Here is a 16,688-nt window from a genome sequence, read left to right on the forward strand (position 1 = left end):
GGAAACAAGCAGTCAATCTCATTCATAGTCAATCATATGCCAAGGCAAAAAGCTAGGGCTCAGATCCACCCGATTTTAATGCCACCACTGATTACTGCAGTTTTTAGTAAAACTGCTCACAGACTGAGACGATTTCATAATAGCTAAAATAAAGTGCCTGCCTCACTTTCCACCTCTTCAGACCAAACCCTGCCAGCTGGTTAAGAGATCTGAGTTACTGTGGTCCGACCCTGAGTTTGTAGATGCAGGAAACAGGGCCCAGCGACCTTAAAGACTTACCAGGGGCCTTTTGCTGAGGTGGTGCTAGATGGACCAGAGGCTGTCTGGCTGGTTCTCGGGACTCCAGGTTTAAGCTGTGCGGCAGCAGGGGAGGAGGAGGAAGGAGAGGAGGGAACTGGGAAGCTGGGTGGAGAGAACAGGGGGAGGGGCCGGAAAAGCCGGTGGCCTGGGCCAGAACTCTTCCCCTCCCCTCCCAAGTCAGAGGGTCTTTCCATTCTTAGGATTTCCTCCCCACCCCATTTAATCAGGTCTTGATTGCACCTCAAGCCAAGGTCGCCTTTTTGGAGTGGAAAGTGAGAACTGAAAGAATTATAGAAGCTAGGGATGCCCCATCCCTTCTGGGGAAAGGAGGGCACCCCACTTCATCTTAATCAGATGCAGCTCCTTCCTTGGTGTTCCGGTGTGAGCATACATTCCTAGGCTGCCCTTGGTTTCTAGCTGCCTTGGACCTCTCTGCTCCTTCACAAGACAATAAATTAGAAACTTCTGTGGCTCTAAAAGGAAAAGGGCATGTGCTGTGCGGCAGACAAGTGCTCAGCATTTTACTTATACAAAAAGAGAAAGAGAGAAAAAAAAAGGATGTCATTCAATCCTTATAGCAAACTGAGGTGTAGGAGCTGTTTCTAACTTACAGATAAGGAAACTGAGGCTTAGACAGGTCACCTGGCCGCCTGCTGTCCCACCAGAGCTGGTACATGGGCAGCCAGGGTTGGAACATAGGCCAGTGTAAAACCATCACATACTTAGAAACAAATCAACAGATGTGCTCACTGGCTGGCCCTAGACCTGTGATGTGCAGTAATAACGTCAGGACCTAGAACTGGATTCAGTTCCAGGTCTCCATGTTCATAGGACTTAGCTAAACTAACCTACGTAAGCCTCGGTTTCCTCATTATAAAGACAAGGATACTGATGTGTTTTCTGGCATTCTTGGGAAGATGCTATGAAGCTATGTTGCTATGAAGGCACCTGCCTATGTTCATTAAATGTATTCTTTCTTTTCTGATCACAGCACAGAAAACTAACAATTATACCAAACACTTTACTTCAATCATCCTCAGAACAGGCTAGGGGTGGCTTCTTAACACTGAGAAGAATCCCCAGTGGGTGATCTATGTTAGAGTTGCCAGATTAAACATTTAGAACACACACTAAAAAAAGTTATGCCTTGTTTATTTTATGTGTTCAGTCTGGCAATCCTAACAGGTGGTAATAAACCACATGGGTAAAGAACTTTGGAAGCAGCTTGGCAAGTCCCTAGTTGTAAGTGGCTTTAGGATTGATGCAACAGAACCCACGGTAAATGGTGGAAATGCAGCCTTGAAACTTGCTCCTCCAATATCATGACCAATCCATGGAATTTGTATCAGACCCTCCTTATCTCTGCATTCTACCAGAGACAAGAAACCAGCTTGTGTTGTGGGAAACACAGTGTCCTCTCATCTAGAATTCCTTTGTTAAACTCTTGTCTGTTGTCTAACTTGTAACCAAGGACAAATTACTCTGTCCATCTGCATGCTTGATAGGGATCAACTGTCAAACTACTTTTTTTTTTTAAGATCTGAAGAATTTCTTATAATAATGAAAATGTGATGAGAGATTTTTTTTTCCTAAACATTAGCCAGCTTGCCAAGAACTCTGATCCTGTCTACTTTGAAACTTCATGTCTTTTAGAAGAAATATAATCTACAAAAATGACTTAGGCTGAGAATGAGGTTAACACAAAAATCTGTAAATATTGAAAATAAAAACACTTTAGAAATTCAGAGAGACAGAGGATAGAATGGTGGTTGCCAGGAGTTGAGGGGAACCCAGTGAAACCCCAAGGTCTGAGCCAGGGCTGATGATATTCCACTGTTGCCAGAAATGAGAATTACAGGTACCAGGCACAGTTCTAACTCTTTTATGGGGATTTTCTCTCTTGATTTTCATAATGGCTCTAGGAGGTCTAGGTTATGTTATTCCCTGTACCTCGGACTTGGGAGATCATACATACTGAAATCAGAAAAAGGCTAAGAGGTTCCCAGACATATAGGCAAAAGGGCTTTTTTGCAGAATTCTGTGTGGTTCTACCTTCATCAACGGAGTACCTGTTTAGACGCCTACAAGAGGACCTTTTCTTTAATAATCCATCTAATACCCAGGCCTTACAGTTTTCAACAACCAGGACCAAGCTACACAATTTGCAAGACCCAGTGAAAAATTAAAATGTGGAGCTTCTTTGTTTAAAAAATCATGAGGAATCTCAAGATGGCTACAGAAGAGTATCAAACTGAGCGTGGGTTCCTTCTGAGCAGGGGGGCCTGTGTGACTGCACAGGTCACACCCTGGTGAAGTCTGCCCTACCAACAGCATTTTTCCCTGGTAGATTTCCACTGTCTTAATTGCTTCCTTTCTGCCTGCCCAGCCTCAGGCGCCTGTGCCCAGAACTAAATGAGCCTGTTCACAAAGGCACACAGACCCCCGGAGGCCAGCAGGTTCTGGACAGGGCTCCCCACATGCCCGGGGGAATCACAAGCTTGCTGCCTTGGTGCTCTGGGGTGGCAGGGAAGGGCTTTAAGCCTTGGTTTGGGAAGTTTCCGTTAGGTCAAGTGGGTAGTGTTCCATGAATCTTACATTTGTTTTGAAAAACGATGCAGTGTCAGAGATCTGTAGGTCATTGTGCTAATCTATGAGTTTTTTAACAGGACAAAATAACATTTAAAAAAATTCTGACATAAGCACTGTATATTCATAAATGAAAACACACTGACAGGTGAAGAAGGCAAATTGCAAACATTTCTATCCCCCCCATCCCACGATAACTCTTAGTCATGACAATAGTATCGGCTTAATTTTTTTTTTTTACCTCTACCATAAACTGGGCAGTGTGCAATGCACTATAATATTGTTTTGCAAATTTGAAAGTTGCTAAGAGAGTAGATCTTAAATGTCCTCATCACAAGAAAAAAAGTTTTGTAACTATGTATGGTGATGGATTTTAACTAGACTTTTTGTGGTGATCATTTTGTAATAAATACAAATATTGAATCATTATGTTACATATCTGAAACTAATATATGGTTACAAGTCAATCATACCTCAATTAAAAATTTTTTCTTACTTTTTAAAAAGAACCGTAATTATTCTTATTTACAGATGGGAAACTGCAATGGAGAGATGTTCAATAACACAGCTAAGATTGTTCACCAGTGAGAAGCAGGATCTGGAGCCAAACTCAGTTTTGCCTAACTTCAGAATCCACTCTACAGCAGTCTTTGTAGTGGGGAGTATTTAGCTGTGCAGAAAGAAAATACTACAACTTCTAATGATACTTTCTTTGTATGCATTCTCTGGATATGTTACTATATGTCATTGCTTTTGATGATGACTCTTTTCTGAGTATTTTACAATATACATGATGTTAATATAGTTCTCCATGTCTACAACTATGGGCTTCCCTGGTGGCGCAGCTGGTAAAGAATCTGCCTGCAGTGCAAGAGACCCTGATTCGATTCCTGGGTTGGGAAGATCTGCTGGAGAAGGGATAGGCTACCCACTCCAGTATTCTTGGGCTTCTCTGGTGGCTCAGCTGGTAAAGAATCTGCCCGCAATGCAGGAGACCTGGGTTCAATCCCTGGGTTGGGAAGATCCCCTGGAGAAGGGAAAGGCTACCCACTCTAGTATTCCGGCCTGGAGAATTCCATGGACTGTATAATCCATGGGATTGCAAAGAACTGGACACAACTGAGTGACTTTCACTATCAAATCTATAACTGTATAATGAAATAAATAATTAAAAGTATACAAGTGAATGGGGCTGTATGAACAAAACAATTTAGAGGTTACCACACTGTGCTATAACTTACAGACTAGTTTTTATACACGTATCATATATTTGAATACATTGGCATACTTTTTTTTTTAATAAAAAAAAGGATGACACATATGCTTTTTTTCTATTTTCTATATTGTAATCATTTTTCCATGTCAACAAGTATTCACCTACAAAAGTATTCTAATGTAAGTACTGAGCTTCTTAAGTGTTACTTTTGATAAGATCTCATTATTTAGAACAAGGATCTGATATCCATCCTACATTCCAATGCCTTCATCCCACCCCGACTCCAGTGAATGGTGGAGTGTCTGGAAGCCAGGGACTCTCTTTAAAAATACATCTCCCTTCTCAAAAGAATTGAAATTCAGGACTCAAAAAGATATTTGTGTTCATATCAGTATTATCCATAAGAGCCAAAAGGTGGTGTAACCCAAGTATTCACTCACAGATGAATGGATAAGCGAAAGTGGTAAATACGTAATAGTGGAATATTAGTCCTGAAGTACAGGAAATTCTAACACATGGTACAATATGGATGAAACATGAGGACATTATGCTGAGTGAAAGAAGCCAGTCACAGGAAGGCAAATACTGTATGAGTTCACTTATATACGGTATCCAGAATAGGCAAATTTGTAGAGATGGAAAGTAGAATGCTGACTGTTAGAGGCTCGGGGGGAAGGAGAGAAGGGTTATTATTTAATGGGTACAGAGTTTCCATTTTTCAAGATGGAAGATCTTGGAGATGGATGTGGTGATGGTTGCCCAGCAACTTAAAATGGTTCAGACGGGGGACTTTCCTGGGAGGCTGGTGGTGAGCAGTATGCCTACCAATGCACAGGACATACGCTTGATCCCTTTTCTGGGACGATCTCACTTGTCTAGGAGCAACTAAGCCCGTGCGTCACAACTACCAAAGTCCACAAGTTACAGTCCGTGCTCCACAACAAGAGATGCCACCACAATGACAAGCCCGCACACTGCAACAAGGACCCACACACTGCAACAAGGACCCGCACACTGCAACAAGGAGTAGCCACGGTTTGCCACAACTAGAGAAAGCCCTAGCGCAACAACAAAGATCCAGCACAGCCAAAAATAAATAAATTTAAAAACGAAAACATTTAAGACGGTAAAACAACCACCATGCATCTCAGTATACTCGACAGACTTAGTGGAAGCAAAGTCCCAAGGACTAAGTCTTCATTCTGTACTAGGCATCCTGCAAGGTGCGTGATCTCATTCAATTCTCACAACAAATCCCTTAAAGAAAAGGGACCTTAGGGAGGTGGATGAACCTAGAACCTATTATACAAAGTCAGTCAGAAAGAAAACACAAATATCATATATTAAAGCACATATATGGAATCTAGAAAGATGGTGCTGACGTACTTATTTGCAGGGCAGCAATGGAGATGCAGACGTAGAGAAAAGACTTGTGGATACAGGTGTTGGGGGGCTGGGAAGGAGAGGGTGGACAAATGGAGAGAGTAGCATGGAAACACTATCATATATAAAATAGATGGCCAGGAGGAATTTGCTGGATGACTCAGCGAACTCAAACCAGGGGCTCTGTGACAACCCAGAAGGGAGGGATGGGGTGGGAGGTGGGAGGGAGGTTTGGGGGTGGGAGGACATATGTATACCTATGGCTGATTCATGCTGATATATGGCAGAAACCAACACAATACTGTAAAACAATCATCCTTCAGTTAAACACAAATAAATTTTTTAAAAGGGACCTTAGGCTCAATGGCTTGAACTGACTCAAGGTCATGTCACTAGTAGATGAGGAAGGCTTGTCTCACTCAACTCATGCCTGCCTGTCTGAATCCAGGGCCCAGAACTTTCCAGTGTCTCTTATAAAGGATGTAAAATGACTGTGGCTAATAGCGTAAGACCGGAAATTTAGTCTGCCTCCACCACAGCCCGTAGTGGTCCAGTGCCTTGCACACTGTAGGTATTCAGTGTTTAATCTATTGAATACAAGGGTGAATAGGGTCCAGCAATGAGAAAAAGACCAAGCATTCCAAGGTCACTGCTGATGGAGTGCTCATTTCCTGCCTTCTCACTCTTAAGCTATCTCCTCAAGTGACTAATATTAGACTTGGGGCCACGCCACTGATAACGCCGCTTACCAGAGAGTCCACTGCCTGCTGCCCTCACTGCCTTCCATCAGGGACAGCAAGGATCTGTGGAGGGCTCCTGATACACGTGTAAGTCAGAATGGTACTCTGAGATGGTAGGGGAGATCTTGGGACTGTAGGTCTGGTCCTGTCAACCTGAATTGTCATGGGTATGTCACTTGTTAGTTCATCATGCGTGAAATGAAGAGTTCCAATGCATAATATGGGGCAACGCTAATACTCTATGTGCAGAGCAGATGAAAGAGCACCCACTGTATGGGATGGATGATTCTTTCCAAATTCAGGGCTCTTTAGAAAAAGCAAGTTCAGAATTTGATGAATGTTTACCCTAAGAGCTATTGGAATTAAAATTGAGAGATGTAAGAATCTGACAGGCAGTACAAAGAAAAGGAACTGCTTATCTTTTAAAAGCATTTTAATACTGAGCTTTCACCAAATAAATAAGCCTCCACTTCACAAAGTGAAGTGCACAGAACACTGGTCTGGGAAGAGGCTCGAACATCAGGGACAAGAAAGTGTGGGAAACACTGTCTGTGTGTTTTCTTCTGGGAGATCTGCCATGCACATGAATGGATTTGAAACTGATCAAAAAGAACTTAAACTCTGTTGAGTTTCTTTTTAATTTATCTATTTTTAATTGAAGCATAATTGCTTTATAGTATCTGTTGGTTTCTGCTTTTAACAATATAGTTCCCATGCTTATTTGTCTGCAGCTCCCTACTTGTTGTTATCTGGTGTGTTTATTCAATGTAACAACTCAACATCTGGAGAAGTCATGGGGAAACGTTAAACCATAATATGAGTAATATAAATGTTACCCAAACAAAGTTTCTTAATCTCAGTTGTAACGTGGGAATAATATTCCACCAACCTCATGAGTAGAGATGACGATTAATGAGTTACTGTTTGTAAAACATGTAAAACAGCCTGACAGGTAGAAGTATTTACCCATCATTAAAAATAAATAAAATATGAATGTGCTGAACTGATTGATAAAAGAACTATGTTTAAATCAAGCCTTAAAATAGCCATAACACCAAGAGAAAGAAAAGTCATTTCTTACTAGGTTTTTCACAAAAGCTCTTTGCCGATTCATTAAAGTTCTGGCGTGAAATCAGACAGAAACATTAAATTTTTGTCAAGTCAGCCTTCTTTATTCTGTCAGCATGGAAGGTAATGATTCTTACAAGTTTAAGGTTGTGTTAGAATACTAAAAAGGAGACTCCTGACAAAGGTCAAGAGCTTCAGGCAGAGTCCTAACTGGGCCACTCTTGAAGTCATGTGACCTAGATAGTCCACTACTTACTCTCTCCACACCTCAGTTTCCCTCTCTGTAAAATGGGGATACCACTAGTGCCTGTCATCACAGGACTGGTGGGAAGGTTCAGTGGATTAACACTAATAGCAATAGTAAAGCCAAACAACAGAGACAAAGCAACTGAGTTCCAGATTCCAGAGAAGTTAGTTACCCACAGTATTACAGCAGGTACCTGGGCCTGGATTTGAACCCAAGCAATTAAATTCCAAAGCTCCTCTTCACATCTGCCTCCCATTGATGTAAGGACATACTCAGCATAGCACCTAGCCCATGGAAGCTACTTTTTTTTTTTTAAAGAAAAAAAAACATGGTCACTGATTTTAAAGGTCCCAGAAATGGAATATTTTCGAGCTTTAAGCGCTCTAGAGGTGTAACAAGTAGGAGGACAAGTTCTTTAAAAGTCTTTGATTTTTTTTTTTTCCCTCCCTTCATTAACTCCTCTCAAGGCATCCAGAGAAGTTCCTTTCCCATGGGAAACAGCTGCTATTTTTGTAGCACAGCTGTAAATTGTGCATTATTCCTACTATATAAATAAGTGACAATATACTATCACTCTGACCCAGCGCTGAAATGAAATTGTAGTCACTTTTTCTTATAAGCAAAAGTGCCCTAGTCACATAGTTTCTTGGTAATTTCCACATTTCAGGATCTTAGAAAAGAAAAGAAATGCCTTGCTTTTACAAAGTCATTTGCTGCTGGCTGAGTGATAAAACCTCGCCGTGTCAGCTTTCAGGAATCCTGTGTTTGTCTGTGTTGTGTTACCCAAGTAGCTTGTTATCTTTGCAGCTTAAGGGCTGACTTGGAAATTCAGGCTGTCAACTATTTAAAGAGAATGGAAGTCCTCACGCCACTATTTTAATTAACTTTCCAGAGAGCAAGGTTTTCTACTTGGTTATGATAGTGTTAACTTAAAATACTCTGAAGGAAAGAGGGCAGAAACAAAATAAGGAGGAGGATTATTGTTTTAAAAGGCATTCTAGGAAGAAGAATTTGAACATAACCGTGATGGCAAAACAGTATAGGGTATGTAAAAAAAAGAGAAGAGAGTCAGGAACAAATATTAAGCAGTATGAATGGCAGATCGTGGGCAGTTAAAATATATTAATGCAGATTATATGGGGCCTTGAATGCCAGGTTACAGTTTTGGAAGGTAGATGTCTATGCAATGGGAGATAAGAGATGTGTGGAAGTAACAATAATGATCACATTTATGTCTTAGGAAGACAACAGGGGGTTATGTGTGGGTATTATGTAGTACACAATGGAATCGGAACAGATTCAGGAACTCACTGACTATGTGAGTTTGGCCTAAAATTTCCATCCATTAATTTGTTAAATGGTGATGATAAAACTGTGGTAGGAACTGAATGAAATCAGGCATGGACTATTAAAATAACGTTATAGAAAGCAGTCAAACAATCAACACACACATGCATACTTTTACAGTCAGGCTGACTGGCGGTCTGATAGAAGGAAAGAAGGGAGCTGTCTGAGGTGGAGGAGATAGGCGGGAGGGAAAAGGGAAAATCCTGAGAGATGATTCAAGAGAGAAAGCAGCTTATACAAGGGGAGGCAGCGGGGGAGTTGGTCTGGGGGCTGGGATGCTGGCGGGTTCAGCTTTAGAAATGCTAAATATGAGAAAGAATGATGCACACAAGGAGTGAGTGGCCCAGAGCAGCCTCAAGAATTAGGTGTTCAATCAGTGTTTTAACTGAAAATGCTATATGGCTTTACTCCACGAGGGTAGTATTTGAGGATCTTTATTGATCCATAATTAAACCTCAGTGAGCAAACTCAGTTAAGTTCTAAAAGCCATGGCATGTAACCCAAGAGAGATGTGGAATTGTCACTGAGGGAGCTCTGGACAGAAAAACAGATTCTCTGGAAGGAAGCAAGGAAGTATCAGGCATGTATAAGTCCCCTTTCAGCACTTCATACTTTACCTCCTTTGAGGACTTTGCCTTTGCTTGTTCCCACTGGAGAAACATCACTTAGAAAAATAATCACAAATAACTCCAATCCCAATTACACAAAGATGTTCATCAAAGTATTATTTATATCAGCAAAAAATGGGAAGCAATTCATATTTAAGACAACAGGGGAGTAGTAGATTATGTCCATCAATTTGATGGAATATGAAAGTGGCGACTGGAGGAACCATTCTAAGTACTTTATATATATTAATTCAATCAGTCATCATAGCAATTCTATGGGGTATATACTAATAAAAGCCCTATTTTACAGATGAGGAAACTGAGGCTTGGTAAATTTAAATAACTTGCTCAAGACTGCACAGGTAATAACGGGCAGAAGTGAGGCTGTCTGGTTCTAATGTCTTCGCTCTAAACAGTATGTAACATTGCCACAAATGCTACTTTTTATTTTTGCCTGATTTTCCTAAATTAGTTTTATAACAAAACTTCGGAGGAAAAATATACCCTCTCCGTTCAGGGGAGGAGGAGATCAAATCGGGAAGGAGTGGTGACAATGAGCAAAAATTCTGCTTCTTTATATACCCAATGACAAAAGATCGTATTTCCTATTCTTTCAATCTCATCAGCAATAACTAATGCTCAGACAACAAATTATAATCTACAAAGTCCTTGAACCCATTCATAGCACCAAAACTACCCGGCCAAGTCTCATTTTCCTTACTCCCAATTTACAGATGAGGAAATTGAGGCTGAGAATGAGCACAGGGCTCATTCAATTTCATGGTGCTGGTTTCATGATTCCCCGTCCCAAGCTCCTTCTACTACCTAGCATGGTTTAGACAATTTCAAAACACTGTCCACCATTTCTTTAGTAATCACTCAGGAAAGCACCAGGAACACACTGAAATAAAGGAAAACGACTGACTTGGGTTTGGCCAGACTAACTCTCCAAACTTGACATCTTAGGGCTAAAAGGTCTGGGCTACCCAAGTACAGTTCTTTTAAAGACTTCTTCTGCCTCAGGCAAGCCATTTTCCCTAAAGGAGGTTTGCAGAATCAGCCTTTTTCTCTTTCATTCTTTCCCCTGCCGTGTGATTACAGCTTCTTCATATCCATGTAGGTCCCAAAAACCTCTTCAAAGGTTGCCAAGAGATGGGACAGGATGATGATAATGAAGAGGGAAATAATGATACTTTAATAGTTAATAATAACAGCCAAAGTGTATACAGAGCTTGCTGCACGCCAGATACCGCCCTGGGGCAATGTTTCCATACAGTTAATCTCACAACAGACCTGTGAAGGAGGTGCCATTATCTTGATGGGAAATGAGGCTCAGAGGGTGTCCATCACATGCTTGACCGGGAGAAAGTGGGGGAGGAAGGGTTAGCAGTCCACAGACAGTGGAGTCTGAGTTGTTGGCTCTGAAAGCCCTCATTTATAAATCAACTTCAGACTCAGCCCCTAGCGAAGGAATTCCTTGCATATCTGATCTTCCTAGGAAATATGGCTCCTCCAGGGAAGACAAGAGTGGAGAACACAGCCTCTCTTGATGTTAACGACCTAGAGACTAATTTATCTTCTTTTTATGCCTTGACATTTTATTTTAATTAAAAAGAATTATCAAGGAAGCTATCAGAGAAGATTTGCTGGAGAAGGAATAGGCTACCCACTCCAGTATTCTTGGCCTTCCCTTGTGGCCCAGCTGGTAAAGAATTCACTTGCAATGCAGGAGAACTTGGTTCAATCCCAGGGTTGGGAAGATCCCCTGGAGAAGGGAAAGGCTACCCACTCCAGTATTCTGGCTTGGAGAACTCCATGGACTATACAGAGTTAGACATGACGGAGTGACTTGCATTTTCAGTAATTTTTATGATTCCTTCAAAGCTTATTTACTAACCTAAAAAATTTTTTTAAATCACAAAACAGAGCTAAAAGGACAATGCAGTGAGTGGATCGTGTCATGTTAAGTGGAAGCCTCAGTCATTCTACCAAATTAAATGGGCAGATGTGGAAAGTGCACCGAGTTTCTGAAGTGAAGCATGACTCTGTGACTGCAAGTTTTCAAGCCTGGAAGGCACGATCTGGTTATCAGTCTGTTAAGGAGCACACTAGTCAAAGACTTGGCAGGGAATGAATACTAGTTGATCTGTAAATAATCTACTGGTAAAGTTTACCCGGAGTAGAACATTAACACGGTAGAGGCGAGGCTTTCAGCCGGTCATCAGCCTGTGCCCTGTTTCAAATTGGAGGCCAGTCCACCTTTAACCCTTTCTACTACTCCAATAGCAACTATTGCATGAAAAGAACAGAACGGAGAGGACAGAGGAGGGTGAATTCAAATGTAAACACTCTCTGATGATTTGGCCAGTTAGGCAGTTAGGACCAGTAAGTGTCTCGGTGGCAACAATACAACTGTTAGGTCAAGTGTATGAAGGGTGAGGCCCCTTCAGGGCAGCTGCAAAAAGAAAGCCCCTATTAATCCCTTAACTAAGCAGCTGATGGATTTAATCTTTTTGTGCTTATAGTGTATCGCTTCAAACACAGGATTAGTATAAGTTTAAAAAATCAGCACAGGTTACCCAAGCTTTTTATAGATTTTTTTCATTTGCTAACAGATGACAGAAAATAGAACTTTGGAGCATTTCTGAGAACAAGTTCTGTCACTCTGGCTTGGAAAGCTTCATTGCCTGGATTCATTCACAAAAAGAATAGGTTTCTATTTGAAGAGGAAAGAGACCTCCGTCTCTCGCCTAGGGATCTACTTTCTTTTGATTTTGCATCCATTGTTATTTAAAATAGCATTAAAAGATTCAGTGAGTTATTCTGCATAGTTATATCAGAAAAGGAACCATACCTGGTGTAATCCCCTTTGGCTTCCTAAAAAAAAAAAAGACAGATGATCAGTTTGTACTGATGTTAATCAAGCTAAAAGAATTTTTACTCTTGATCATTCTCTACTCTTAAAATGCCCGAGTTTTGTTTCAAAATTTGTTTTTTTTCCACAAGAAACATCTTCCCTATTTACCACACTGGAGAAAAATGTGGCATTTAAGACATTGCTATTACTCATTAATTTTTCTTGTTTTTAACAGACAAGACAAATCTATCTGAAAACGCACAGATGATTATTTCTCCTTTTAAGTTTCGAAGATCACGTGATAAATGCTTGTCTACCAGAGCAGCACCCTTTCTAGTCTGGATGCAGACCTTTTAAATCATTACACAGAAAAACCAACACATGCCATTTACTTTCTTTTTTTAAACCAGCATAGAACCCACTGTTTTTCTACTATGCATGCCTTTAAGAATTAAAGGGCTCTTTAACTCAACCCCAAGAAAAAGTATACAAAAGTTACTAAATTTAAATGCAAATTACAGCTGTTGTGACAACTGCCGCCTCCCAAATTCAAGTCACCCAGAGCTCTTTGCCAGGAATATGATCTTAACGCTCCTTCCTCAGTGAAGTCTAAATTTCATTTTCTTCTGAGACACACAATGCCACATTCTCCCTCATCATGCAAACCACACTAAAACAGAAAACGGTGGCTCACATCTTATTCTGGCAAACAACCAGGAGACTTTAGAACATCAGCTACTGGCCCATGCAAAAGTTTCAGAATTTCAGGCAGTTCACAAAACCCAATACACAAAAAGAGCGGGTAAAAAGCAGTTTGTCAGTTCTTACCTGTAAAATGAGTGCCGCTAACCTGAAGATAGTTTCGCTGTCTACTTCGATTTGCCCCTGTCAGAGGAAAAGGAAAGCATCACTGAACACAGGCTGCCCTAGGTCGTAGCAAACGGCTGTGGAGTTCGGGAAGCTGTCACAGCTTGGCACCTCCAGTTTACGATCAAATGCAGATCATACCATTCCAGAGGAAAGGGAGGGGGGCATGGAGAGACGCTTCCAGGGTTAAGGGGAAGCCACAGCGTGTGTGTGTGTGTGTGTGTGTGTGTGTGTGTGTGTAAAAGAGAAAGAGAGTGCGTGCTTTAATTAGCTGTGGGAAATTGTGTTTTGAGAGCAGTATTCTGGAAGGAACACACATGACTGAAAATTCAGACAGACTCTAAATGAATGAATAATTTTTATCTAAGTTCATTTTTACACTCTGATTTTCTTAGTTTTCCTGCATCATAGCAATTATTTTGGTATACATACACAATGCAAATATTATAAAAAATGTAAGTTCCACTTCTGTGTCAATGAGACTCTTGAATTAATATTTATAGTTTTATAGAGAAAATGTAAAGCCTTAAGAACCAGTTACAGCAAACGCTTAAAAGATTAAAATTCTGTTGCTTTATACTGAAGTTTGATGAATCCTAATTTATCCCTTTTCCAGTATTTTATTTTTTAAGATCCCAAAGCAGAATAGGAATTTGAGGCTGTAATTAACAGGAATACTTACTCAGGAAGGGATGCACAAGTGTGGGGGGGTGGGGGTGGGGGATTGCCTCTATCAATAATACTCACATATACCTTTGTTTATTTTGTTAAATGTGATAACATAAGTAAATACCATTATTGCATTGTATGATAAATTCAACACTGAGTAGTAGACTAGGGTCATTATTTTAAAAAATTTTTGTTTTTTTTTGGTAAGATGCTAGCTTATAAGCATTACCACAGGCTAAAACAATTTCATATAACCCTCTCCTGGTGTAAATCCTGTATAATTAGTACTCAGGCTGCATACTGTTTAAGAACACAGGTCTGCAAATTGCCCTGCACATTTTCTTTCTCCTTTCTACCTGTTGAATCTGGGCTGAAGAGTTTTGTAATTACACCAAGTGTATCAGTGGTAAGTAATTTAGTAGTTTAAAGTAAATGCACATTAGGTAGTGTAGGTTTATAGAAGCAGTTAGCTCAGTGAGAATTTCTGGAAGGTTTCCAAATGACTTGACTGGGCTTCTCAAAAAAAAAAAAAAAAAACCACCCAAAAAACAGAAACTAGTAATAATTCTTTTAGAACTCATAAAATAAAAATATAAAACCCCCAAACGGGGATGTTACAATGTCAGCAGTGATAATTATCTGTGTTTCCCTTCTATTACAGAATGAAAACAAATTAACTTCATTTTCCAACATCTAAGTATTCCTTCTGAAACCTGAGGCAGAGGATCTGATTCAAAGTTTTTTGCTTCAAAAGCTGACAGGCCCAGAGCCTTGGAATTCAAAGCTCCCCTATAATCTCTAGAAACAGATTATAAAATCAAAGAAACAGGTTGATTGCAGAAATCAATTGGCCTCTGTCTTTCAGGCAAGAGACAACGGTTTTCTAATCTGGTGAAAGATGATGAAGCAGTTAATCCAACAGGTGAGGAAGGCTCTGATCAAGATTTAAATTTTAGAAAGGCTGAATCCCTTCTCTTCAAAGAAAAAGAAACTCATGCAGAGGGAGGGGAGCTTCCGGCGGGGGCGGTGGGGGGGGCTGCTGTAAAACATCTTTGAGTTTGAAATTAGACCTGACCTCGTTAAGTCAAATTTGTCTTAAAATTGGAGAGGCGATCAAGTGTGTTAGTTCAAATATTAAAGAAAAAAAAAACAACTAAAGATGAATAAAATATATTGAAAATTATTGCCAACTCCTCTGCTACCCTGTGACCCCTTTGCTTCATCAGAATCTTAGATGAATCATTTGAACACTGTTTTACACACCAGCTTTTCAATTTAGTAAATGGAAGTCCAGCAGATAAAAAGACCTCAGATACTTTTAAGTAAGCTGCCAAATATTTCTCTAACTTAGAAGAGTCATTAAATATTAAAAATGCTGAAATGAGGAGCTGAGGTATGAAAAGTACCAAGCTGGGACAGCTCTAGAGGAGTAGGGAGGCAAATACGAACCTCACCTGTAGGTTTTTTCACCTACACAGTTCAGTTCAGTTCAGTTCAGTTGCTCCGTCGTGTCTGACTCTTTGTGACCCCATGGACCGCAGCACACCAGGCCTCCCTGTCCATCACCAGCTCCCAGAGTTTACCCAAACTCATGTCCATTGAGTCAGTGATGCCATCCAAACATCTCATCCTCTGTCGTCCCCTTCTCCTCCCACCTTCAATCTTTCCCAGTATCAGCGTCTTTTCCAACGAGTCAGCTCTTCGCATGAGGTGGCCAAAGTGGAGTTTCAGCTTCAACATCAGTCCTTCCAATGAACACTCAGGACTGATCTCCTTTAGGATGGACTGGTTGGATCTCCTTGCAGTCCAAGGGACTCTCAAGAGTCTTTTTCAACTACAGTTCAAAAGCATCAATTCTTTGGCACTCAGCTTTCTTTATAGTCCAACTCTCACATCCATATATGACTACTGGAAAAACCATAGCCTTGACGAGACAGAGCTTTGTAGGCAAAGTAATGTCTCTGCTTTTGAATATGCTGTCTAGGTTGGTCATGACTTTCCTTCCAAGGAGTAAACATCTTTTAATTTCATGGCTGCAATCACCATCTGCAGTGATTTTGGAGCCCCCCAAAATAAAGTCTGACACTGTTTCCACTGTTTCCCCATCTAATTTCCATGAAGTGATGGGACCAGATGTCATGATCTTAGTTTCTGAATGTTGAGTTTTAAGCCAACTTTTTCACTCTCCTCTTTCACTTTCATCAAGAGGCTCTTTAGTTCTTCTTCACTTTCTGCCATAGGGTGATGTCACCTGCATATCAGAGGTTACTGATATTTCTTCCTGGCAATCTTGATTTCAGCTTATGCTTCATCCAGCCCAGCATTTCTCATGATGTACTCTGCATATAAGTTAAATATGCAGGTGACAATATACAGCCTTGACATACTCCTTTTCCTATTTGGAACCAGTCTGTTGTTCCGTGTCCAGTTCTAACTGTTGCTTCCTGACCTGCATACAGATTTCTCAACAGGCAGGTCAGGTGGTCTGGTATGCCCATCTCTTTCAGAATTTTCCACAGTTTATTGTGATCCACACAGTCAAAGGCTTTGGCATAGTCAATAAAGCAGAAATAGATTTTTTCTGGAACTCTCTTGCCTTTTTGATGATCCATTGGATGTTATCTCTGGTTCCTCTGCCTTTGCTAAAACCAGCTTGAAGATCTGGAAATTCATGGTTCACGTACTGTTGAAGCCTGGCTTGGAGAATTTTGAGCATTACTTTAGTAGTGTATGAGATGAGTGCAATTGTGCGGTAGTCTGAGCATTCTTTGGCATTGCCTTTCTTTGGGATTGGAATGAA

The 16,688-nt window shown here is 40.6% G+C and overlaps 1 protein-coding gene across 2 annotated transcripts in view; it reads right to left on the bottom strand.

Moving 5' to 3' along the window:
- FRMD4B (FERM domain containing 4B) overlaps nucleotides 1-16,688 on the bottom strand; it is a 203,592-nt gene that overhangs the window by 68,757 nt on the left and 118,147 nt on the right. For both annotated transcript variants that reach the window (XM_040247230.1, XM_040247232.1), the window contains exons 6-7: nucleotides 13,181-13,237; nucleotides 12,350-12,372 (exon numbers count right to left, since the gene is read on the bottom strand). In XM_040247230.1, coding sequence (XP_040103164.1) covers nucleotides 12,350-12,372; nucleotides 13,181-13,237 — 80 coding nt within the window. The remainder of the gene's footprint in view (nucleotides 1-12,349; nucleotides 12,373-13,180; nucleotides 13,238-16,688) is intronic.

Source organism: Oryx dammah, unplaced genomic scaffold, assembly GCF_014754425.2.
Source record: "Oryx dammah isolate SB20612 unplaced genomic scaffold, SCBI_Odam_1.1 HiC_scaffold_9, whole genome shotgun sequence".
Classification (NCBI taxonomy): Eukaryota; Metazoa; Chordata; class Mammalia; order Artiodactyla; family Bovidae; genus Oryx; species Oryx dammah.